The following is a 24,754-nucleotide window of genomic DNA, read 5'->3' on the forward strand; positions in this document are numbered from 1 at the left end:
GAGGTTATAGATTGTGCTGGAGTACAATCCTATTCGTGGATGGCCAGTCTTGATTTCCTAGATCTGTTTGAAATCTATTGCAATCCCCATCATGATGGTGCTACACGACACAATGGAAGATATTCTCAATGTGTAGATCAGACATGGTTTCCACAATGACTTAGTGGTAGTTATTCTAGCTGATATTGTAGTGGACAGTTGCATCTACAGTAGGCGGATTGTTGAGGATGAGATTATGGTTGATTCCTTCAGAATCTGCTGCAGACCCAATCTAGAAGCTATGCTCTTTAGGACTCAACCAGCCCAGTCAGTAAGGGTGCTGCTAAGCCACACTTGGTGTACGTTTGAAGCTCCCCCATTCAGAGTACATTCTGCAACTTGCGATCTTCTATGCTGTTCCAAATGGCGTTCAACATGGAAGAAATACTAAGGGGTGTCAGTGTGTGATAACCAGCAAGAGGTTTCCTTATCCACATTTGACCTGATGCCAGGAGACTTCATGGAGTCTGGAGTCATTGCTCAGGCGTCCTCAGTACCACTGTGCCACCACCTCTGCTGGATACCAGGGATGGTGTGGTGTTGCCTGGGACATTGTGCGTAAGTTATGATTCTGTGAGTATGACTATGTCAGGCCATTGCTTGATTTGTTTATGAGTCAGACTGCCGATTTTTGCACGAGCCCACAGTTGTTAATAAAGGGGGCTTTGCTGAATGAAGAGACCTGAGTTTGCAATGGCACTTGGCCTGGAGTTACATGTAGACTAGACAAGGTAAGGACGACAACTTTCCTTCCTTAAAGGACATTAGCGAACCATATAGGTTATTAATGACTATATCAACAAAGGTTTCACAGTCATTATTAGACTTACAATTCCAGATTTCATTAAATTTACATTCCACCACATACCATGGTGAAATTCAAACCCAGGTCCACTGAGTATTACTTCAGTCTCTGGATTACAATTTCCATGAAAATACCACTATGCTACTGCGTGAAAGAAAGGAAAAAGTGACTAATATTATAAACACAATCCATCACTCTTAGTGGGGAAAGAGTGCAGCAAAAATTGTTCTCATTTTCTTAAAGAAGTATAAGTTCTCTCTAAATCATTTATCCCTTTCCTCACTTTCTGTTTAAGGCAGTGGCACAGTTCTATGACACCAGCAGACCTCCTCCAAGTTAGCTGACTGATTGCTCATCATACATATACCTGGACCAGAATGCTGGTCAGTTATTTCCCATGAGGAGGAGATTATCTATGGAACTGAGCCCACTCTGACCCTGGTACAACATCCATATCTACTTTGCTGATGGCTTGAGTAGTTGGGCTGATCACTGAATGGTATTGGCCTTTGTTTCCCTCCCAGTTCCACTTAATCTTGAATCAGAGCAATATTGCTGTTATTCGTAAATAAAATTTGGCAGCACTGGCCTTTTCATACAAATAAGCTTACACAGAAATTTGTAGGTCTATGAAACAGCACAGAAACAAGATAGAATAGTTTCCTTCTGCACAGCGTAATCATATGAAACTTTGTAAGTCAAAGTTTTTCGATAACAATAATGGCACATGTTCACTAAAGTTTCAATGCCATGTAAGAATTGGTATAACTAAAATCCTTAGTGGGTTTGTATATGTCTGGCTAAGAAATGATGTGGAGGTGCCGGTATTGGACTGGTGTGGACAAAGTCAGAAGTCACACGATACCAGGTTATAGTCCAAAAGGTTCATTTGAAATCACAAGCTTTTGGAGGGTAGCCCCTTTGTCAGGTGAAGTGAGACAGAAGCACAGACACAGAATTTATAGACAGAAAGATCACGGACAGAGAGTTCACAAGATCATACAAATGGTGTGAGTAGAATGTGGAATAATAAGTCTCTGCAGGTGATCAAAAGTGTCAGACGGTGTGAGTAAAGTGTCAACAGCTGAATAACAAGCAAAGGGATGACCTATGATCTGATTAAATAAGGAAGGGAGATAATTACAAAAAATTAAAAATAAGATGGTGCTAGAGACAAACCAAATGACTGGAATAACATGATAGGTATAAGAGTTGCATGCTGAGGGTCTAACCAAAGTAATAAGTAATCAAAAACTGTACAAACTAATTAAGATAGAGAGATCATGACAATTTATCAATTTATTAAGAAATGAATGCGAATAAAGCAACATGATCCAGCAGTTTTCAATTACACTTTAAATCAATCTATGATACACAATCTATCCAAAGAGAGCAATGAAGCTTATTGATCTCGCACTTTTTAATTTCTCACAGTGCTTTTCGTGGCATTCTTCTCATTCCTCTTGTCAAAACCAAAGCTATATAAACTCTGAAGTCTATTTTTCTGCTGTTCTTTTAGATAAATATTAACAATAGCCATTAGCTTGCAAGTCTATTTTTTCAAATAGTGACATGTACTATATATATTTATTAAATAAGTGTACTTAAGAATATCTGAATCTTATATTCACTTTGTACAAATCATCTGTACACTGAGATTAGATTAAACCTTAAACTCCCTCTCTGTTTTTAAAAGAGGAACATGAGTTGGTGATAGGTTAGGAAATACAGAATTCAAGAAATTAAGGAAATTCAGAATTAAAAAAAACTGATGTTAATCAAGCTGGTTGCAGAAACAAATGCACCTTGACCAACTATTCCTGCAAATAGCTATCCAATTTTCCCTTAAATTTTCCTAGACTCACTGATACACCATAATACATATTCAACTAGTTACAGCAAATCATCTTTTTCTTTTCTAAGCTTGAATTTGCGTCCCTTCTTGTAGCATTTATGTCAACTGGAAACATATTTCTGGAATTCAGTTTATGTTTGAATCTCTCTTTTCAAATGTTTCCTCTCTTGTCAGAATCGTGAGGAACATTATTATCTCTTCTGGCCTTCCCAAGTTTCTTTTGCAGCCTTTGACACAGCTGATCACATCCTTCTTTCAGGGAGAGGATTGTTCCTTTTTCTTATGTTACTTAACCTGTAGTCCACTTCCCTTTCTATGGCATCGTCATTTCCTGAAAGAGATCTGGTCCAACGTCTTATGTAAATTAGACCCAACTATCCATATCTACAATCATGCTCTATTTGCTCACTGATTTTATACTGCCATGACTGCAGCTTGGATGGGCAGTTAGAATAATCCATAATGTCTTTCGGCTAAACTTGAGGAAAACCAAAGCCATCACAATTCAACTCCACGAGAACGGAAAAGTTTATTTAATATATTTGTACATTGGAACCAGAATGGCAGCACTAGTTCTCTGGATAAACATTGTTTTCATTCTGATTACTGATTTTAAATGTTATCAACCGCAGGTACGAGAAATGCTGAAGATGAGGGATTCAAACGGTGCTAGGATGTTGACATTGATAACAGAACAGTTTATGGCTGACCCACGACTTTCCCTCTGGAGGCAGCAAGGCACGGGCATGACAGACAAGTGCCGACAGCTTTGGGATGAGTTGGGTAAGTGCTCAGCAGAAAGCAGTAGGCAAATAATGGAGTATTTTAACACCAGCTCCTCTTTCCAGCATTGACTTCATTAAAGACCTTCTATACATGCAATCTGAACGTTCCTTTTCTGTTAAATGCCATTGTGTAATGTCTATAGGATCCTGGAGCAAACGCGGAAGCTGTGACACAAAGGGACGTGGGGGTACAAATGCATGGAACTCAGAAAGCTAGCACACAGGTGTAGCATGTAATCGGGAAGATTAATGGAATGTTAGTCCTTATTTCAAGGGGGTTGGAGTAATGAGAGTAGGAAAGTCTCATTGCAACTGTACAAGGTGCTGGTGAGACCACATCTGGAGCACTGAGCAGTTTTGGTGCCCTTATTTAAGGAGAGATGTAATTTCATTGGATGCAGTTCAGAGAAGATTTGCGAGGATCATCCTCAGTCTGGAAGGACTGTCTTATAAGGAAAGACTAAACAGGTTGGGACTCCATTCACTGGAGTTTAGAAGAATGAGAGGTGACCTCATGGAAAAACACAGGATTCTTAAGGGGTTTGACAGGGTAAAGGCAGATAGGATGCCCCATTTCTGCCCCCACCCCACTTTAGAAGAGTCTAGGACTAGAGGACATAAAGGGGCCCCAATTTAGATGGTGATAAGGAGGAATTTCTTCTTTAGAGTGTTGAGTTTTTGGAACTCCTTTCCACAGAGAGCTGTGGAGGCAGAGTCCTTGTGCATGTTTAAGGCTGAGGTAGATAAATTCTTGATCGGTCAAAGAATCAAGGGAAAATGCAGGAAAGTGGATATGAGGAATGTCAGAGTAGGCTCGAGGGGCTGAACAGCCTACTCCTGTTCCTATTTCTTATGCTCTTATAGTCTTATATCATACAGAGGGTGTGATCTCAAGAACTAGTTATAGTTCCGTTTTCACCAGGCCGATTTCAGCAATCACAAGGTTAATCTTGTGACCAGATATCAAATTTCTGTTGTCATTCAGAAAAAGTAAATAATAAACATGAAACAAATGTATAAGTAAAATGGAAAATTTTGAAATTTTGACAATACACAACAAGTCAATCAACACCTTTAAATTTAAAAAGACAAATTATGATGTTTTAGGTTTCAACGTTTCAACTCTGTAGAATTGAAGATCGCCTTTTTAGTAGGTGCAAAGAAACTGCTTTAAGGGAAGGGAGTAAATCACAACATCAGTTAAGGAGAGAAGTGGTGAATATGCTGTAAAGTCCTTCATACCAATGATGCAAGACATTGTTGGTTAGGATTAAACAGAGATTTAAAGCAAGAGTGGCATATGGAGTTTAATTTGGATAAATTTGAAGTATTGCATTCTGATTTTAAAAAAAAGCAAGACTTGTACAATTAAAAGTAGAGTCTTGGGTAGTGTTGCAAAACAGAGACCTAGGGGTTCAGGTATATAATTCTTTGAAGTTTGCATCACATCTATAGATAGGGTGTTTTAAGAAGGCATTTAGCATGCTTGCCTTCAATGCTCAGACCTTTTTGAGTATCAGAGTTGGGACATGATATTGATGTTGTACAGGACATTGGTGAGGCCTCTTCTGAAGTTCTGTGTCCAGTTCTGGTTTATCTATTATTAAGCTGGAGAGGGTCCAGGAGAGATTTACCAGGATGTTGCTGGGAACGGAAGATTTGAGTTATAGGGAGAGACTGGATAGGCTAGGACTCTCACTGAAGTGTGGGAGGTTGAGGGGTGACTTTATAGAGGTTTATAAAATCATGAGGGGTGTAGATAAAGTGAATGGCAGGTATCTTTTCCCTAGGGTAAGGGATTTCAAGACACGGGGACATATTTTTATGGTGAAAGGGGAAAGATTTTAAAAAAGGCATGAGGACAATTTTTTTGCACAGAGCGTGGTTCTTGTGTGCAATGAACTTCCAAAGGAAGTAGTGGATGCAGGTACAGTTACAATGTTTAAAAGTACATGAATAGATAAGTACATGAATAAGAAATGTTTGGAGGGATGTGAGCCGAGCGCAGGCAGGTGAGACTACTTTAGTTTGGGATTATGGTCGGCATGGACTAGTTGAACCGAAAGGTGTTTTTCCGTGCTCTGTGACTCTGAGACAAAAGAATGTACAAAGGTGAGAGTGGAAAACATTTGGAAATGCCCATGCAAACAAACTCAAAATGTATACAAGGGGAATGAGAAAAGGAGTGAAAACCAGGCTCGATATGTAGCCAATACGAAATCAAAAACAAAAAGTTAAACTACTGAATTCCAAGCTATGAGAAAAAGAAAAGCACATCACAGATCCTAGGGCTCTTCACCACAGATGTCAGTCCTCCCACCCGCGCACTGACAGATCCTCCCCCATCATGCGCTCCCTTAACTGGAAAAAAATATGAAAAGTAGAGCTAAGGTTTGCAGATGCTGACATGAATGTCCAGATCATGTGACTGCAAAATTCCCAGCAGGAAGATGAAAGATTTTTCCTGAAGTTCACATTTGTACTTTGGGGCAAATTATTGTGATTTTTAAAAGAATATTTAAATTATTTTAACTTACTGTATTTTGCAAATAAAAATGAATAAGAGAGCTGATGTGTAAGTGGGTATATTACCAAACATTGAGATTACATTCAATTTGTTGCAAAGCATTTAAATGTCATTCTGCATCTTTGCTGATGTGATGTGCTCTATTTATTTCTCATTTGTGCACTAGTGAGAGTGCGTGGCTAGTAATATTAATGGAACCAATTTGTAACCAGAAGGTACAATTCTTTTCATAAATGTAAAAAAAGTGGGTATGTATAATTCTAGGTTGTTCTGATCCTAAATCTTTTATATGAAGAAATTTCTCCATATGCTGATGTTTTCCCTTCTTTAAACATATCCTAGATTAAAACTATTAGTTGGGGATGTGAAAGAAAAACTGAAAATGCTGGAAAACTCAGCATCTGTGAAAAAGAATTAATGCTTCAAGTGTGGCATAACTCCTCTTCAGAACTGAAAGAGTTGGAAAGTGGTGGGCTTCCATGCTTCCTTCATTATCACCTGGTCCATCTTTGAATCTTCGCTTCCTTTCCCTGACTTCTTTCTTTCTATTTCTAGGATAGGCTGTCTACCAATATCCACTACAAATTCACCAAATCCCACAGTTAGCTCAACTACATTTCCTCACAACCCGCTTCCTGCAATGACTGCATTCCATTTTCCCAGTTTTTTAGGGTCCATAGAATCCTGCAATGTGGAAGCAGGCCATTCAGCCCATCAAGTCTGCACAGACACTCTGAAGAGCATCCCACCTAGACCTACCCTATCCCTGCATTTCCCATGGCTAATCCACCTAACCTGGACATACCTGGACACTATAGGCAGTTTAGCATGGCCAATCCACCTAACCTGCACAGCTTTGGAGCACTCGGAGGAAACTCACACAGAAACGGGGGGAATGTGCAGACTCCGCACAGACAGTTGCCCGAGGGTGGAATTGAACCGAGGTCCCTGTTGCTGTGAGGCAGCAGTGCTAACCATTAAGCCACAGTGCTGCCCGATCTTGTCTGTTCCAATGATGCCACCTTTCACCGGGGTGGGTCCAACATGTCCTACTTTTTCCTCAGCCAAGTTCCCCTCTCTCTCTCTCTCTCTTGTCCCACCCACCCTCACTAACGTCCCACCAGCGCCACAATTGACAGACCCCTCAGCTATGTCTGACCCATTTCCAGTACTTCTGCCCTCACTCTTTCACAGTAACAGGAGTAGGCCACTCAGCCTCTTGAACCTGTTCCACCATTCAATGAGATCATGGCTGATCTGTGCTTTAACTCCATATGACCCATATCTCTTGATATATTCACTTAACAAAAATGATCTGTATCAGAGTTAATGCTGATCCTGCATCCACTGCCATCTCTCCTGAATGGTCTGGCCCTAATTCTTGGACTATGCCCACTGGTTCTAGAAGCCCCAACGAGAGGAAATACTTTATTTTTTTTATCTACGCGGTCTTTTCCTGTTATATCTTGAAGATTTCAATTAGATCATCCCTTAACCTTCTAAATTCAGGAGAAAAGATGCGTAATTTGTATAAGATATAACACAGTGTGGAGCTGGAGGAACACTGCAGGCCAGGCAGCATCAGAGGAGCAGGAAAGTTGACATTTCAGGTCAGGATCAACTTTCCTGCTCCTCTGATGTTAACTATCCTGCTGTGTTCCTCCAGCTCCACACTGTGTTATCTCTGACTCCTGCATCTGCAATTCTTGCTATCTCTGAGCGTAATTTGTGTAATCTCTCATCGTAATTTAACTATTGAAGTCCAGGTATCCATTTTTTTCCCAGAACAATAATGGCCCTTGACGATGTCCTAACTTTCCACCCACATCTCTACATTCCATTCTGGACCATTTCTGCCACCTCCAGGTTACTACTGAATACATCTCCCCTTTTCCTCCACTGTCAGCATTCTGCAGGGACCACTCCCTCCACGATACCCTGGTCCACTATTCTATCACTCCTAACGCCCAAACACTTCAGAACAATGGGCTTCACGTTTAGGCAGGTTTGCTCCACTCTGTGTAGATCCTGAGACTGCACTTCAATGTCGTGGGAGTAAAAGGGGAAAGAAAAGCCCCCACGGTACATAAGTGACATGGGCAGGACTTTATTGTAAATACATCACCACATTTTTTTAAATATATCACTTTTTTCTTCATCAGCTCTTTGAGTAACTGTCATTTTAAATGTAGCTGCTAGAATGGAAGTACGGAGGCTAGCCATCCTTAGGACCACACGAGTCCTGTCTGAATAATAGCTATCCTTTCCATTGCATCCATACTAGCATGAAACTTTGTCGTTGAATGAGGGAGCATCGGAATTTGTGAAGGCTTCCATAAGCTTGTTACCTAAGCCCTTTATTAAGCGGGAAAAGCAAAAAAGAACAAAGTGGTAAGCTACATTTGCAGTTGTGAATAAACAGGGGATATTGGCCTCATCAGTGTAAAAACTTTTACAATCCATGAACGACAATTTCACTCAACTCTATTTCATTGAACAAGTTCACTAAGAAGTCATGCCTGTGTTGTTTTGGCTGTCAGTGCTGCACTGCAGGATACTAAAGGTGCTGTTCCTCCTGGAGAATATTCTCATTTTCCTACTTGATATAATGCTGTGGATCTCGCAGGTCAATATGGAAAGACAACCCCAATTGAAGACTGACTAGACGCCTGATTTGAACTCTATGCAGCTTCCTGAGCGACTTGCCACTGCTCTGCAAACTGGTTGCCCTGGACCTGCAGGACTGACTGTGGTCCACTCTCAGGACTGTAACAATATGGACCTCCTGACTCTGATCAGCCCCCAGCACCCAATTCTGTCCAAATTCTTCCACTGAAATCAGATGGTGCCCTTGACATACAATAAATGCTGGCCTAGCCACTGACATCCATACCCCGTGAACAAATTTTAAATAGTTATTTTGTTGAATATAGTTGTCTTAAAAGAAATAAAACTTTATTCATGTTATGCAGCTGGGAAACATGTCTCAATTGTCAGAAATTACTGTGCAGCTATACATTGAATTTGCTTGTACCTTCATCATAAAATAATATTTCATTTAAACAAGAGCTACGAAAGAGGATTAAATGCTTTTTTTTCTGTCCTAGATTTTCTTGATGAAGGTTAGTAACCAATAGCTCCTATTTCTGTCTCTGCAGTATTGTGGTTGAAAATTAAAACCTAATTACATGTTACAGGAGAAAAATGGCATCTTTATACAATATGAATCCAAAATCTGAGCTTAATCGGAATCTTTGGTTGTACATTCAGTTCAGGACGTCTTCTAAGTAAGCTTCCAGTATGCAAAGGCAAAGTGGTGGAGGGGTGGAGGGTGGTGGAAGGGAAGGGAATTAATTCCATAACCTAGTTGGACAAGTTGGTGATTATTCAGTTAATGCAGGCTCTGTTTCAGACAACACAGCTTTACTGTGGCATAAATATGATGAATCCATTGACCAACGATGAAGGATTTACAGTTCCAACAGGACAGAATCAAATTGCATTTCTCGTCTGTGGACTGATGATAATTTAGCCCTTTTTTATTTGCCTAGTGGAATGCTTCACAGCAGCTTTGTGCTGAATTATTTATGGAAGAATTCAGTGTATGCACATATTCTTTAATAACTTGAATCTGCTTCCTTTCACTTTGAAATTTCCCTTTGCCCACCTTTACACAACATTTTCCCCCCCCCATGCCCACCATGGATATAGGAAATGATGGTCTGTTCTTAACCATTCATTTCCCCCATACATTGGAGAATATCACAGTTGATGACAATGAGCAAGTTCCTGCAACAGCACAGTTTGCCACAAATTGCCCAGGTATGACCTATACCCAAAAAGCAGGACAAATCCAACCAATTACTGCCCCATTAGTCTACTCTCAATCATCAGTAAAGTGGTAGAAGGTGTCATCAACAGTGCTATCAAGCAGTACCTGCTCAGCAATAACTTGCTTGCTGATGCTCAGTTTGAGTTCCACCAGGGCCACTCAGCTCCTGACCTCATTACAGCCTTGGTTTAAATGTGGACAAAAGAGCTGAATTCCAGAGGTGAGGCGAAAGTGACTGCCCTCAACATCAAGGCCACGTTTGATTGAGTGTGGCATCAATGCACCCAGCAAGACTGGAGTCGATGGGAATCGGGGGATAAACCTCTCTATTAGTTAGAGACGTAGTTGGTACAGAGGAAGATGGCTGTGATTGTGGCCATCCTCAGCTCCAGGACATCTCTGTGAGGGTCCCTCAAGGTCATGTCCTAGGCGCTTCATCAATGACCTTCCCTGTAACATAAGGTCAGAAGTGGAGATGTTCGCCAATGATTGCACAATGTTCAGCGTCATTTACAACTTTTCAGATATTGAAGCAGTTTATGCCCAAATGCAGCAAGGCCTGTCCACCATCTACAAGGCACAAATCAGGAAAATGATGCACTACTCCACGCTGCTGCTACTGAGCGTCGGAGGTGGAGGGAGTAGATGTTTGTGGATGTGGTGCCAATCAAGCAGGTTGCTTTGTCTGGATGGTGTCAAGCTTCTTGAGTGCTGTTGGAGCTGCACTCATCCAGGCAAATGGAGTTGTAACATTTGCCCTTCCAAACCCACAACCACTACAATCTAGAAGGACATTGAAAGCGTACTGTACGGGAGCGTAACGGCCTGGTTTGGCAACTGCGCTGCCCAGGACCCTAAGAAACTACAGAAGATGGTGTGCACAGCCCAGACCATCGCAGAAGCCAACCTTCCATCCATGGACTCAATTTACATGGTTCGCTGCCGCAGAAAGGCGACCGACATTATCAAAGACCCATCGCGCCCCGGTAATAACCTCCTACAACCTCTTCCATCAGATAGGAGATACAGAAGCTTGAACACACGCACAAGCAGGTACAGCTTCTTTCTGACCATTATCAGATAGTTGAATGGACTGTAGCCTCAAATAATGTAACCTGCAACATAACCCATATGTCTGTAAGTCTTTTTGATCTGTACATCTGTGATCTGCCCGTATCCCTCATAAACAAAGCTTTTTCAATGTATTTCAGTACATGTGACAATAAATCAATCGATCAGTCAAGGGCAGCAGATAATAGAAACCCTATGCCATGCAAGTTTCCCTCCAAGCTACTCACAATCCTAACTTGGAAAAATATCACCGTTCCTTCACTGTTGCTAGGCCAATATCCTGGAACTGCAATCCCTTTAATGGTATTGTGGCTCAACCTGCAGTTGTTCAAGAAGGCAGCTCACCACCATCTTCAGAGCAACTGGGGACATGCAATAAATGCTGGCTGGGCCAGCGATGCCACTTGCCATGAGAGAACAAAACAGTGTTGTAGGCACTGCGCAGTCTGTAGCTGTGCTTTGAGGGATTTGTTTGCTAGAATTGGGAACCAGAACAGGAGGGTCTTGATTCTTCTGGATGATTTGTAAGGTATAGTTTTGTAACAGTGAATCTTCGCCATTAAATGTACACAATTAAAAATAACCTTTTTATTTTAAAAAATCCTCTATTCCAATTTTCCTGTATATATCTGAAAGGATAACAAATGACGTTACAAACTGGTTATAAATGAAGGTAGGCGTTGAGGGCAGTTTTTAAGAGTGGTTGTGACTTGGTCATGGTGTCCCAGGGGCTCTGTGTATAACAGTTTTGAGGTAGGCCTAGAAGGTGTGCTGTCAACATGTTCAGGAAATGTCAAAGTGATGGTACTTGTAATTCTTTTGAAGACCAAAGGAAGCTGTTAAAGGAAATTGATAAGTTGGGAAATTTGCAAACAAGTGTCAGTTGGAGTCCTATGTCATTAAGTGGGGGGTGATTGTTTTTGTTTATACAGATAGTAAGTTTATTCTGAATATAGCTATGCTTGGTGCTGTGGAAGACCAGAACGATTTAAGATTGCTAACTTACAGGATATTGAAAACAATATACCAGGTCAATAAGGCTATTTTTTTTAAAAAAATATATAGAATTCTAGTTTTTATCAGAAGAAGTAAAATATAGAAGCCAAGGAATGGTATTGAGTGTGCTATGAGATTTTTCATGTTCAATATTTCTTCGATATATTAAGTTTTGAAACGTTGTAGAAAAACTGTTATTTCAAGTATTATGAAAATACCTGAGAGTGGTTTCTTTGAGAAGTTGAAAGGTCACTGTGGGCATTGAGATTTTTTTTTTAAATCAAGGTTTCACAGAAATCACATGACTGGAGATAGCTTGCTTTGCTGTAGACCCATGTTCATACGATAACTGGATGGAGAGTGCTTTGGTATCTAAAATGAGGTGGCATCAAAAAGCCTGTGAGGAAGGGCTGTTCAGCTGATCTCTTATTTCTGAAAGAACCCTCTTTCTATGTTCAGAGTGAAACTTATTTTTTGTTTTGAAAATGTGATTGGAGGAAGTCTCAGTATTGTATTTCCTGAACCAGCTGTGCCAGACAACGGTGCATGATTAATGACTTGACCACACATGCCAGAACGTCAGAGCAATAGTCTTCCAAACATTCTATGCTTAATCCTTTTTCCTTCACTAATAAACCCATGAGCTAACGGATGTTGTTTTGCATAAAGCCAATCTCTGCAGAGTAATCTATTTTTTCTCTTTTATTGAAGAGTATGCATGGTGGTGCACATGTATTTTTGGACTATTTAGAGGGACAAGTATTTATATTTCTACTTTACTCTGTGCATGTTAACAACTTATTGCATCTTCATTGAATAAGTTTTTTTTTTAATAATAAACTAATAACTGTGTTTAAGGGACTTGGTTGATAGATCTGATTGCTTTAAAACCTCATCTAGAAAAGTTGTTTAATTGGCTATCATGGTAACTAGAATTTTTTTTTATTTTATGTTGCAATCAGTGAAGTATTCAGTTTAAAACAACAGTGTCCTCCTCCAGTCTCAGTTATAACAAGAATCTTAGAGAGTGTATAAGTCATATGCCAGTCAGCATCCTAATTAATAAGGAAATGAAAATAGAAAATAATTGAGAAATTGAATCTTTTTTTCCAAGAGAGCAAAGTAAATTATAGGTGGACAATCTAATTGTTTAAATTTATGAATGGATGTGAGGGTGTAGATAGAAGCATATTTATTTTCCTGTTGAGGAACTTGAACAAGGGGTTATATGTACAACATTAAATGTACAAGGGGCTTCCAGGCATGTTAGTTGAGGCAAGAAAACTGTCAACATTCAAGACAAGATGAAAGAAAAGTAGATGAAAGATGAAATAATGTAATTAGGACTATTTGGTCATGTGGTAGGCAAATGTTAGCTCAAATTGATTGGGCCAAATGGCATACTTCTGTGTCAATAAGTATTGCTATTTATCCTAGTTACACTTGAAGAGATTTCTTTTATACCGCGAATAATTAAGTGACTAACACAAAACTGAAATCCCAACCAAGAAACTCAATAATTTGAATGTAATGGAACTATACAGGTCAGACACTGTCTGGAGAATCTTCTATGGTTGATGCATATGTAGGTGAAAAGAGCTGAGAAATTGATGAATGAGTAATTTTCAGAGGTGGATATTTCAAGCTAAAATATTTGGGTTTGTATATTTTTCAAAAAAAGTGCTCCATTAAGTTGTTGTATGGACATCCAAAATAGCAGAAGTACATCATTCGACCTCTTGAACCTGCTCTGCTATTCAATATTCATTGGTGATCTGATTGTGTTTGCAAGTCTACATTCCGGCCCACACCTGATAATCTTTAATTTTCCTGACTAACCAGAATCTATCTACCTCTGCCCTGAACATACTCAACAATTCTCACCTCCATTGTCTTCTGAGGCAGACTTCCAAAATTGCAAAATCCACTGAGAGGAAAAAGTTCTCTTCATCCTTGTTTTAAAAGGGTGATCCATATTTGAACAACAGTGCCCCTAGTTTTGGACACATCCATCCCATATCCAACTTGTCAAGACCACTCGGAATCTTATGCATTTTAATCAAGTCATGTCTCACTCTTCTAAACTCCATTGGAAACAAGCCCAGCCTGTCCAGCCTAACCTTGTAAGGCAATCCACTTATTCTGGATATTAATCTAGTAAACTTTCTCTGAACTGCTTTCAACGCGTTTACATCCTTCCTTTAAATAAGAGACACAAACCATACAGTATTTCAAATGTAGTCTTACCAATGTGTTGCATAACTAAAGCAGAATATCCTTCCTTTTATATTCAATTCCATTTGTAATAAAGTATAGCATCCCATTAGCCTTCTTGATTATGTGGTGTACCTGCACACTGATGTTTTGTGATTCACACACTAAACAACTAAATCTCTCTACCCCTCAGAATTCTGCAGTTGCTCTCTGTTTAAGTAATACTCTGCTTTTTCATTCTCTCTGCCAACTTCACATCTTTCCCATATATACTCCACTCGGCAGATTTTTGCCCATTTGTTCACCTTATCTGTAATATATCTGCATTTAAAGAAATCAACCAAATGTAGTTGCAATGGCAGAACAGTCACTTTTATTGTGCTGCAAACTACTAGATCACATCTGTGCATATTCCACATACAATCAACCGTGCAATATTGTTTGAAGAAATAGCAAAGGAGAGATGAAGCAGATGCAAAGATGTATTTGATAGATTTTCAAAAAATTTTGATAATGTACCACATAAAAGACTTTCTGTCATGAGCCTTTATCCTCACTGTAATTAAAATATGACAATATAAAAGATAGAGATGGTTGCAGGGCAACAAGCAGAGGCTACAGTGAAAGGTTATTTCTTCAAGTGGAAAGACACAGTGAGTGGGGTTTCACACGGCTCTGTGTTTGAACTGCACTAATTTACAATGTGCATAAGTGATCTGGTCTTAGGAATTGATGGATCAACATTAGAATTTGCTGATAACACAAATTGAAAGGTATGGCAAATTGTGTGAGGATGATAAAAGACTTCAGGAAGTTGTGACCTAGGAAACGGAACATAAGGATGATGGACGTGGTTTTCAGAAATAAAATGTGAAGTAGTACCTATTGAAAGCAAGAATGTCGAAAGAAATTGTCTTTGAGAAGGTCAGATTTTAAATAAAGAGAGGAGTTTGGATATATGGATACTCGTGCTGTTGAAAGTGAGAATACAAGCAAACAAGGCCATGAATGGAATCATGGTCATGTGTTCAACAGCATTGAAAAGAAAAGCAAGGAAGTAATGTTGAATTTGTACAATGTTATTTGGATTGTGGTTGGCCTGTTTTGGATGCCCCACAATAAGAATGGTATGAAGTTAATGAGAAATGTGTTGCTGGGATTGAGGGTCACAGTTATGAAGGAAGACATGAGAAGATGGGCTTTTTAGCTGCAACTAATAATGATAAATGTTACCTGATTGCAATCTTTAAGATTATAAGCTGTTCCAATAAAATAAATGGTGATGGATTGGCTTCACAGTCTGTTTTGATAGTAATGGTGAGAGAACAAATTTAAGGTCATCACAAAAGGAATGGAAAAGGTTAAGACTTTTTTTTTTAGTCACTCTGCCTTTTCAATTTATTACCTAATTAATTTTTATTTTATCACCTTATTTTTCACTTGAGCATTATTTTTATTGTTTAAAACAAAAAGCTTGCTGAGCTTCATTATCTATCTTGTTCCATTTTGGAAGGAATTCTCACAAGTGAAACTAGTCAGCCGAGACACAGCTCCATGCACTAGTTTCTAAACTATCAATGACTAAACAAGGAAGTTTCACCTGGTCGTGTCACAGGCCTCACCAGATGAAAATAAATGTTTTTATTTTCAAAGTACTATGTGAAAGTTGAAAGAGCCAGATGAGAATTCCTTTATAAGTGAGAGGTCTAGGATTTGCCAAGATTTAGATGTCTTTTGAATCCAAAGACTGCATTCTACTTTCTTCCTTGATAATGTTTTCTAATGTACTTAAAGGTACCAAATATTTACTGGAATCATATCGACTCTTTCGACAAGCTAATATGCATTGCTTAAGACCCTAATGTATTTTTTTCAATCCTATTATACAACTTTAACCTATTTAATTACATAACTGCTTCTGCAGTTAAGTGGTCGTATTTTGATTGTTCTGAGATCTAACACCAATCTTTGTGGTAGTTACATGGCTTATTTTTGAATGTGTTGCAGCTTCTCAAATCCGTTCCCAAATGAATCCTTTTGATCAGGTGTCTAGTCCTGCACGATGCCAAAGCAGGTCTTATCAGAGTCACTTGTGGTATCCTATTGACTGTGACAAAGCTAACCTCTACCTGCTTATCCTTCTCTGTCTGCAGCCATTGACATTGTCGACCACTCACTCCATCTAACACCTCTCTACTGTTCTCCAGCTAAGTGGACTGCTGTCACCTGGTCCCATTCTTATCAAAGTGAGATAATTACTCATAATTCTCTTCTCCTCTGCCAAGGATAAATCCTTAAGCCTCTCCTGTTTCTTATCTACATCCTAGATGAAATCTTCTGAAGGCTCAGCATTAATTTCCCCATGTAGGCTGACAGTATCCAGTTCAACTTCACCACCATTCCTCCAGATTCCTCCACTGGTGCTAAACCATAAGATTGTTCATTTGATGTTCAGTGCTATATGAATTGAAATTCTGTTCAATTAAGTACTGGGCCATCTGAAGCTTTTGTTGTCAGTCCCCATTCCAAACTCTGCTCTCTAGTCACTGACTCCATTGCTCTCTGGTAATATTCTGCGATTAAACTAATTTGTTCACCATCTTGGTATCACTGTGGCTCACAGCACCAGGGACCCAGGTTCGATTTCATCCTTGGGCGACTGTCTGTATGGAGTTTGCACGTTCTCCCTGTGTCTGCGTGGGTTCCCTCTGGGTGGTGCGGTTTCCTCCCGCAGTCCAAAGATGTGCAGGTTAGGTGAATTGGCCATGCTAAATTGCCCGTACTGTTCAGGGATGTGTAGATTAGGTGGGTTATCAGAGGATGGGCCTGGATGGAATGCTCTGAGGGAGGGTGTGGACTTGTTGGGCTGAAGGGCCTGTTTCCACACTACAGGGATTCTATGATGATCTGTGATCACCTTTGATCCAGAGATGAGCTCCTAACCTCATCTGTGCCATACCTACAACCACCCATTTTCACTTCCTTAATTTCACTTCTGTCTCTGCTCATCTGCTGAAACCCTCATTCATTCATTCCTTTGTTGCCTTGATTATTCCCACACACTCAATTTGGTATCCCGCATTCTACCCTCCACAAACTACCTGTGCTTTATCATACAGCAAGTCTCAGAACTACATTACCTGTCAAGTAACGTGTTTAGTTTAAAATTCTTATCATTGTCTTCGATCCCTTCATGGCCTTGCCTCTTTGTCTCCATAATCTGCTTCAGTCCCTAAAGCCTCTACATATCTGCATTCTTCCAGTTCTGGCCTCTTGTGCATCCCTAATTTTAGTTGCTCCAGGATTGGTTGTTGTGCCTTTAGTATCAAGATTCCAAGCTCTGGAGTAGCCTCCTTATCTCTCTTCACCAATATCCCATAAGGCATTCCTTAAAACCAATCTCTTTGTGAGGCTTTTGGTCAGCTGAGCTATTATCTTCTGTGTGCCTGAGTGTCTGTATTTTAGTAGTGCTACTGTGAAGCAATTCACAACATTCCATAATGTTAAAGGCACTGGATAAATATAATTTTGGTGTCGTACTATATGGTCCAATGACTTTGTTTTTTGTCAATGTATGGGGTATGAGCATTGCTGTCCAGTTTGGCATTTGTTGCACATCTCCAATTGGATTGACTTGGCTCTCCAGGCAATTCCAGTTAAGAGTCAATCACATTACAGTGGTTCTAGAGTCACCTGCAGATTTCCTTTCCTAAAGGACATTAGTAAACCAGGTGGGTTTTAATGACAGTTGACAATGGCTATGTTATTGAATAAATTGTTATGGTGGGATATGAACCCATGTCCCCAGAAGATTATCCTGGTGCAGTGAATTAGTAACTCAGTGACATTACCACTATGCTGCCACCGTTTGCGCTGTACAATTCTTTATAGCACTATAGACTGTATCAGTATAGCCGTATAAATTCAATTAGTGGAATCTTGCCACCGTGAGCGACCCAGGCCATGACGAGAAAGTTGGGAAATTCATGTGAAATGGCCAGCAAGGAACTTTTTCAACATCGAGAGCAAAATGTCCCATTTTCTATCAAAGTTGTTGAAAAGTGAGATGAGATGCTCATGAGTGCAGGGGTGGCATGGTAGCAGAGTGGAGGGCACTTCTGCCTCACAGCACCAGGGATCCAGGTTCAATTCCAGCCTTGGATACCTGTCTGTCTGGAGTTTGCACATTCTCCCCATAGGTTTCTGCTGGGTGATACAGTTTCCTTCCACAGTCCAAAGATGTGCAGGCTAGGTTTATTGGCTGCTCTAAATTGCCTCAGTGTCCAGCGATGTGCAGGCTAGCTGGATTAGCCCTGGGAAATGTGGGGTTACAGGGATAGAATGGATCTAGGTAAGATGCTGTTCGAAGGATCGATGCAGTCTCAATGGACCAAATAGCCTATATCTGCACTGAGCAGCAAGGAGACCTTTTTGCATGAATTAGCATGTATTAACATTTTATTGTTAGTTAATTTTACCTCCTTTCTATGCAGTTTTCCAATCTCTCTCAAACTGAGTAAAAAGTAGACAGTGACAAGTCTCAACATGAAAGTCAGAGTGGTGCCTGGGGACTCCAGCTCACGACTTGCTGCTCCAGACCTCCACCAAGCACCAACATCACGGTGCACACTCCATTGGCAGCAACCACTCACACCCCTGGTTCATGGGCCTTGGTATCCAATGCATACCAGTCCTATCGCATCATCATGGCACATAGCCAATCCAATTAAACTATGGCTCTGCACTTCATTGCTGCACTTTGGTGCGCTCTGGTGCCTTTCATTGTAATGCTGCTGCCAGGGCACATTGTGTGCAGGGATAAGTACCCCTCCCATGGATTGCAGCAGGATGCATCTTGAGGATGCATCTGTACTGAAGAAAGGTCACTGGAATTATTGTTACATAATTCTGCTTTCTCTCCACAGATGCTGCTAGAATGCTGAATTTTCTCCAGCAATTTTGATTTTTTTTCTGATTCCCAGCATCTGTAGTTCCTTGGTATTTTGCATCTCTGGGATCCTTGCTCGCTATCTCAGTACTCCATCATGCTGTGACTACTGCAGTGCTCACAGCATCTCTGCCTTGCCTTGCCTTTTAGTGCTTTTCCCCCTCAACTAGGGCTTAAAGGATCACAGTATTTCTATCTTAACTTACCTTTTGGTGCATACACAGGACCAAGCGGCGTGTCATGATTGCCAACAGTGATCAGTCAAGAAGGTGAACCCGTTACTATACGACACCATACTTTGTCAGTCTCACACCTGTACCACATGCTGGAAGTGCATGTCACAAACACACTGCATTTGCATAATTGAGTGGTCACCTTGAAATCTAAGGGGGGGAGTACTCCTATCAAGAAATATGTTGATAGACTTTATTTTCAAAGGAAATAATTATTTCATTTTTAGTATCTCTTTCTTTAATTATAGCCTGCCTTTGAGGTTTGGACTGTATCTCTAATGTTCTCAAGCATTGTAATATGTTTCTGAGTATCTGTTGTCAAATAATTATAAAAATACCTGATTAACTATTCTGTTATAAAACTTTCATAAAAATAACCATTGTAGAATTGTAAAGCATTGATCGTCTGTTTTGTGAATTAAATGAAAATGTACTGATAGCAACTTTTGAGATCAACAATGAAGACTAAACATTTCATTTTTAATTTCCATTATTTACACAATTTTTTTGTATCCTTCCTCTTTTGTTTCCCCTTCCAATTTTCCATTCTATATAAACAGCTCAATCAAAATTATTTTGTATCACCTAAATTTCAACTGATATTGGTGGAATTTTATTTCCAAAAGCAGCACGTAATTGGTTTCTGAAGTCTAACATATTGATATACGTTAGCAGCTTGTGGGATTTCTCTCCCACATGTTGACCAATCATTGTCATGAGAACATTTTAATTGCTGATGTCCCTGTTATGACTTTGTGCAATGTATGTTTAGCCCTCAACTTTATACACAAGGAAGACCCTAGGATCTGTCCTGTGCCTCTGCTAACTGAACCAAAGCTGGAGGGTCAGTTCTTAAAGCTTTACTGAGGCAAAATTCATTCCCTTTTCAAAAAAATAAAAGAACAGTTACGTGTGTGAGCAAGCTAACGATGTGTTTTGATCAAACGTCAGCTGTAACCTTAGTTTTTTTTTCCTTCTATAAACCTTAGAAAGTGAGACTGAAATTGAGAATAGGCAACATTTGCTGTCCTGCTAACTACCACAGCTTAACATAAAAGGCTGAAATAAAAACTCAACCCAAATTCTCTGATTCTATAAAACAAGATGTTGGTAACCAGTGGAAATCCACAGGGATCAGTGCTGCGAATGCAACTGTTTACAATATATATTAATGACATGGAGAAGGCAAATGTACTTCAGCAGAATTTGCCAATGACACGAAAATAGGTGGAAAGGCAAATTGTGAGAAAGATACAGTTTGCAGAGAGATATTGATAAGTTATGTTAAGTAAGTGGGCAAAAAGTTGGCAAATGGAGTATAATGGAAAAATGTGAAGTTGTTCATTTTGGAGGGAGAGCAAAAGAACAGTATAGCAAACTTTTTATTAACTGCCACCTAAGGGACCAGGAGTGTGCCAGTTTATCAAATATTCTGGTTGATCAAGAGGTCCACATAGTGTAAAAACACAAACTAAGTAATAGAAACGTAAGGCAGGGGATATATGCTTCACTGTTATACCTTATTTGCAGCATAAATCACTTAAATAATGATGCAACTTTACCTTAAATAAAACTTACAGGCAGAGAGTCTTCTTGTTTGCACCCACTGCTAACTATTTGGACATCACAGAGATCACGATAATACAATAAATGTCTGGTATTTCAGACATATAATTTTTGCTGCTTTATCAAGAGCACCAGTTCATAAGGTGCCAGTTGAAACAAAGTTTGCTGTAATTTCAAATCGAAAGAAACACAGAAATCTTCAACTTAAAAGGATTTGGGTATAAAACAAAAAGCTAGCACACAGTTACAGCAGGTAATCACAATGGCCAATGGCATGTTAGCTTTTTTTGATGGCGTTGGAGTATAAGAACAGGGAACTCTTACTGCAACTGTAGAAGGTGCTGGTGAGACCACATCTGGAGTACTGCAAGCAGTTTCGGTCCACTTATTTAAGTAAAGATATCACTTCATTGGAGGCAATTCAGAGAAAGTTCACTAGGATGATCCCTGGTATAGAGGGATTGTTGTATGAGCAAAGACTAAACAGATTGGACTCTACATTGGAATTTAGAAGAATGAGAGGTAATCTAATTGAAATACACTGGATTCGTAAGGAGTTTGACAGAGTAAATGTTGAAAGGATGTTTACTCTCATTGGAGAATCTAGGACCAGCGGGCATAGTCTCAGAATTAATGACTGCAGAATTAATGGGTGCAATTAATGACTGAGATGAGGAGGAATTTCTTCTCTGAGGTTGAGAGTCTTCAGAACTCCTTGCCACAGAGAGCTATGGGACAGTGTCCTTTATATATAATTATATAAGGCTGAGGTAGATAGGTCCTTGATTAGTAGGAAATTTGAGGGTTATGGGGAAAGGGCAGGAAAGTGGACATGAGGAATGTCGGATCAGCCACGATCCTATTGAACACGTTTGAGGGGCCAAACGTCTTACTCTTGCTCCCATTTCTTAAGAGACCATATGTATTCAATACACAACATTCTTGACCCCAAAGCAGGTAGGATCTCTTAGACTTTCATAAGTTAAAATCCACTGAGCATCATTTGGGACCTGTTGCTAGGGACCATCCCGTCAACCCCAACAACAGGAGCAAGATAGTAGTGCACAACGCTCTCACCTGTTGAGGCAAAAAATGCCCAGCAGTATCTCCTCCCCCTCACCCCATTCGTATCATTGATATTTGCTACTCTATTCCCTGTAGCTTTATCTTCCCTTTCTATTTCCCCATCCTCCACCTGGTCCAAGACGGTGGCAGACTAGCACGCTCCAGCCGGAGCTCCACTGCTTTGCCAGTTCCTTTCCCTTTCTTTTCTGCAGCTTCCGACCCCCAACCGCCACCTCCAACCTTTAACTTCTTAAACTTACTGGGAGGGAATGGAGGTGAATACAAATCCACTTGGCACGGGAGACAAGTCTGAGACCATGCCAGCTTGGGTGGGAGGGGGTGAGTCGCGGCCCGGAACCCGGAGTGGAAGGCAGTCTGAGGCCCGGAGGCGAGTTACGGCCTGGAGCCCGGTGCGTGGAGGTAGCGAGGTAGCAAGGCCTCACGTTCTGAAGCCCAGCAAGCATGGTCTCAGTGAAAAGGACTATAATTTGAGTACTTTTTGAAGATACTTTTTATTCTTATTCTAGACTTTGAGTAATTTGAGATTTTTTTTAAACTTTGTATTCCTATGCCAGACTATTTCATTTTTTTCTCTTTCAATTCTGTAACAAATACTTAAAATGTCTGTGCCTAGGTACCCTGTACCTAAGATGGTGCCAAAGCAGCAACATTACAAACTTTTCACTGTACTCATTTGAGCGCACATGACAATAAAGTCTATCCTAATTCTAATTTCCCTTGTTTCTCTTTCACATGTTTCCCCTCACACTCTGTTTTCCCCTCTTCCTCTTTCTTTATCCTCTACTTCATTTCCTTCTTTTTACATTCTTCCATTTGCTTCATGTCATATTAACATTTCTCTTCCTATGTTCATATATCAGAGAAAAATGGATAGATATAGGTAGACAGGAAATATTCAGATCTGCTACTTGGTCAGCACTCAGTACCAGGGAGAGTTTAATCAACTAATAAACTAACCAGCACCAAAATCAGTTGACTGCTGCAGGCTAAGTGCCTGTAAGAAGATAACACTTTGTACATCAAGAATCTCACTATCAAAAGTCAGATCCTTGAATTAGGAAACATCTAAGCTTAAAGCCATGACAAAGTTGAAGTATCTGCCAAGTTAATAAAGCAGAAGTGAATGGTGCGAAACATATCATGATTCAAACTCCTTGATTTGTACTACATCTGATTGTGCTTTAAGCCCACATTTTGACAGTTATATTGGGAAAGGAATTTGAGTGTAAGTGATTTGATGGTTTGTATTACGTTCATGAAATATTAGTAAATGTAAATGTTGAGTGTCAACAAAACTCAAACTGGAAAGGAAACTAAATGACTAATAACAGCAATATAAATCAGAGAAAGTATCTCAAATGCAGAGAGAGACTAAGGCTGGAACAAAGAAGGCCAAGAGGAAGCATAAGAAAGTTATGCAAGGCTGCACTAGAACAAATATTAAGATGTTCTTCAAACATATTAACAGTAAAAGATAAGTGAAGAATAGGGTGGGACCCATAAGGAATAAGCAGGGTAAGCTGCTCACTGAAGCAAAGGGTATGGCAGAGGTACTAAATAAATAGTTTGCTTCTGTCTTCACCAAATTGGAAAGATGGTGACAATGGCTGAGTGGAGAATGTGTGTTGAGCAACTGAGCAGTAAAGAGGCGTTAAAAAGACTGGCAGCATGCCAGATAAGGAAGTCAGCAGGTCAGATGGGATGCATTCTGGATTGCTGACAGAGATAAGGGAGCAAATTGCAGACTCATCGACAGAAATTGTCCAGGACTGTCTTAAAATAGGATCAATCCCGGGATTGGAAATGTGACACCATTGTTTAAGAAAGAGGCAAAGGATGATCCAGGAAACTGCAGACCTTTCAGCTTGGCATGAATAGTGGGAAAACTGATGGAAGCCATAATACAGGATAATAAATATACGCTTAGAGAAAAATGAGTTAATACTAGATAGTTAACATGGCTTTGTCAAGGGCAGGTCATGTCTGACAAATTCAGTTGAGTTTTTTGATTAGGTGACACAGGCAATAGATAAAGGTAGTGCTGTGGATGTTGTATATTTGGACTTTCAGATATATTTGATTCAGTGCAATGTGGCAAGTTGGTTAGAAAATTAGAAATGTTTCGGATTGACGGGTTTTTGGCATCATTGAATAGAAATTTGCTAAACAATAGGAAACGGGGTAGGTGTAGATGAGTATTTCACAGATTGGAGAGGAGTTCAAAGCACTGTTCCTCAGGGATCAGTGTTGGGACTCGTGCTTTTTCTGATTTATATAAACAATTTAGAAATGGGTGTTGAGGGAAAAATCTCTAAATTTGTAGATGATACTAAGCTAGGGAGAATAGTGAATTATGAGGATGATGCTGAGCGACTTCAGAGGGGCATTGATAAGTTGGCAGACTCCTCGCAGATGAATTTCAATGCAGAAAAATGTGAGATAATGCATTTTGGTAGAAGACAGAACAGTCTCAATGGTACAACTTCAAGGGGCGTACAGGAGCAGAGAGACTTCAAGGTTCATGTGCATAATTTTTTGAAGGCACCAGTCAAGTTGAAACAGTTGTAAGAAGGTTTATAGGATCCTTGGGTTTATTAGTAGATGCATAGAGTATAAAAGCAAGCAAGTGATGCTACACGTTTAAAAATAATCGGTCAGACCACATTTGGAGTATCACATTAGTTCTGGACACCTTATTTAAGGAAAGATGTTAAAGCCCTGGAGAGAGTGCAGATGAGATTTACTAAAATGATACTGGGAATGAGGGATTTTAGATACAGGAAAGATTAGAGAAATT

The 24,754-nt window shown here is 39.9% G+C and overlaps 1 protein-coding gene across 1 annotated transcript in view; it reads left to right on the forward strand.

The window, feature by feature from the left end:
• The window catches only part of zswim5 (zinc finger, SWIM-type containing 5), a 233,888-nt gene that overhangs the window by 171,873 nt on the left and 37,261 nt on the right, over window positions 1-24,754 (forward strand). Inside the window, exon 4 of the mRNA XM_048602004.1 lies at window positions 3,332-3,482. Within this exon, the coding sequence (XP_048457961.1) occupies window positions 3,332-3,482 (151 nt within the window). The remainder of the gene's footprint in view (window positions 1-3,331; window positions 3,483-24,754) is intronic.

The sequence above is a fragment of the Rhincodon typus genome, chromosome 10 (genome assembly GCF_021869965.1).
Source record: "Rhincodon typus isolate 14 chromosome 10, sRhiTyp1.1, whole genome shotgun sequence".
Taxonomy (NCBI): domain Eukaryota; kingdom Metazoa; phylum Chordata; class Chondrichthyes; order Orectolobiformes; family Rhincodontidae; genus Rhincodon; species Rhincodon typus.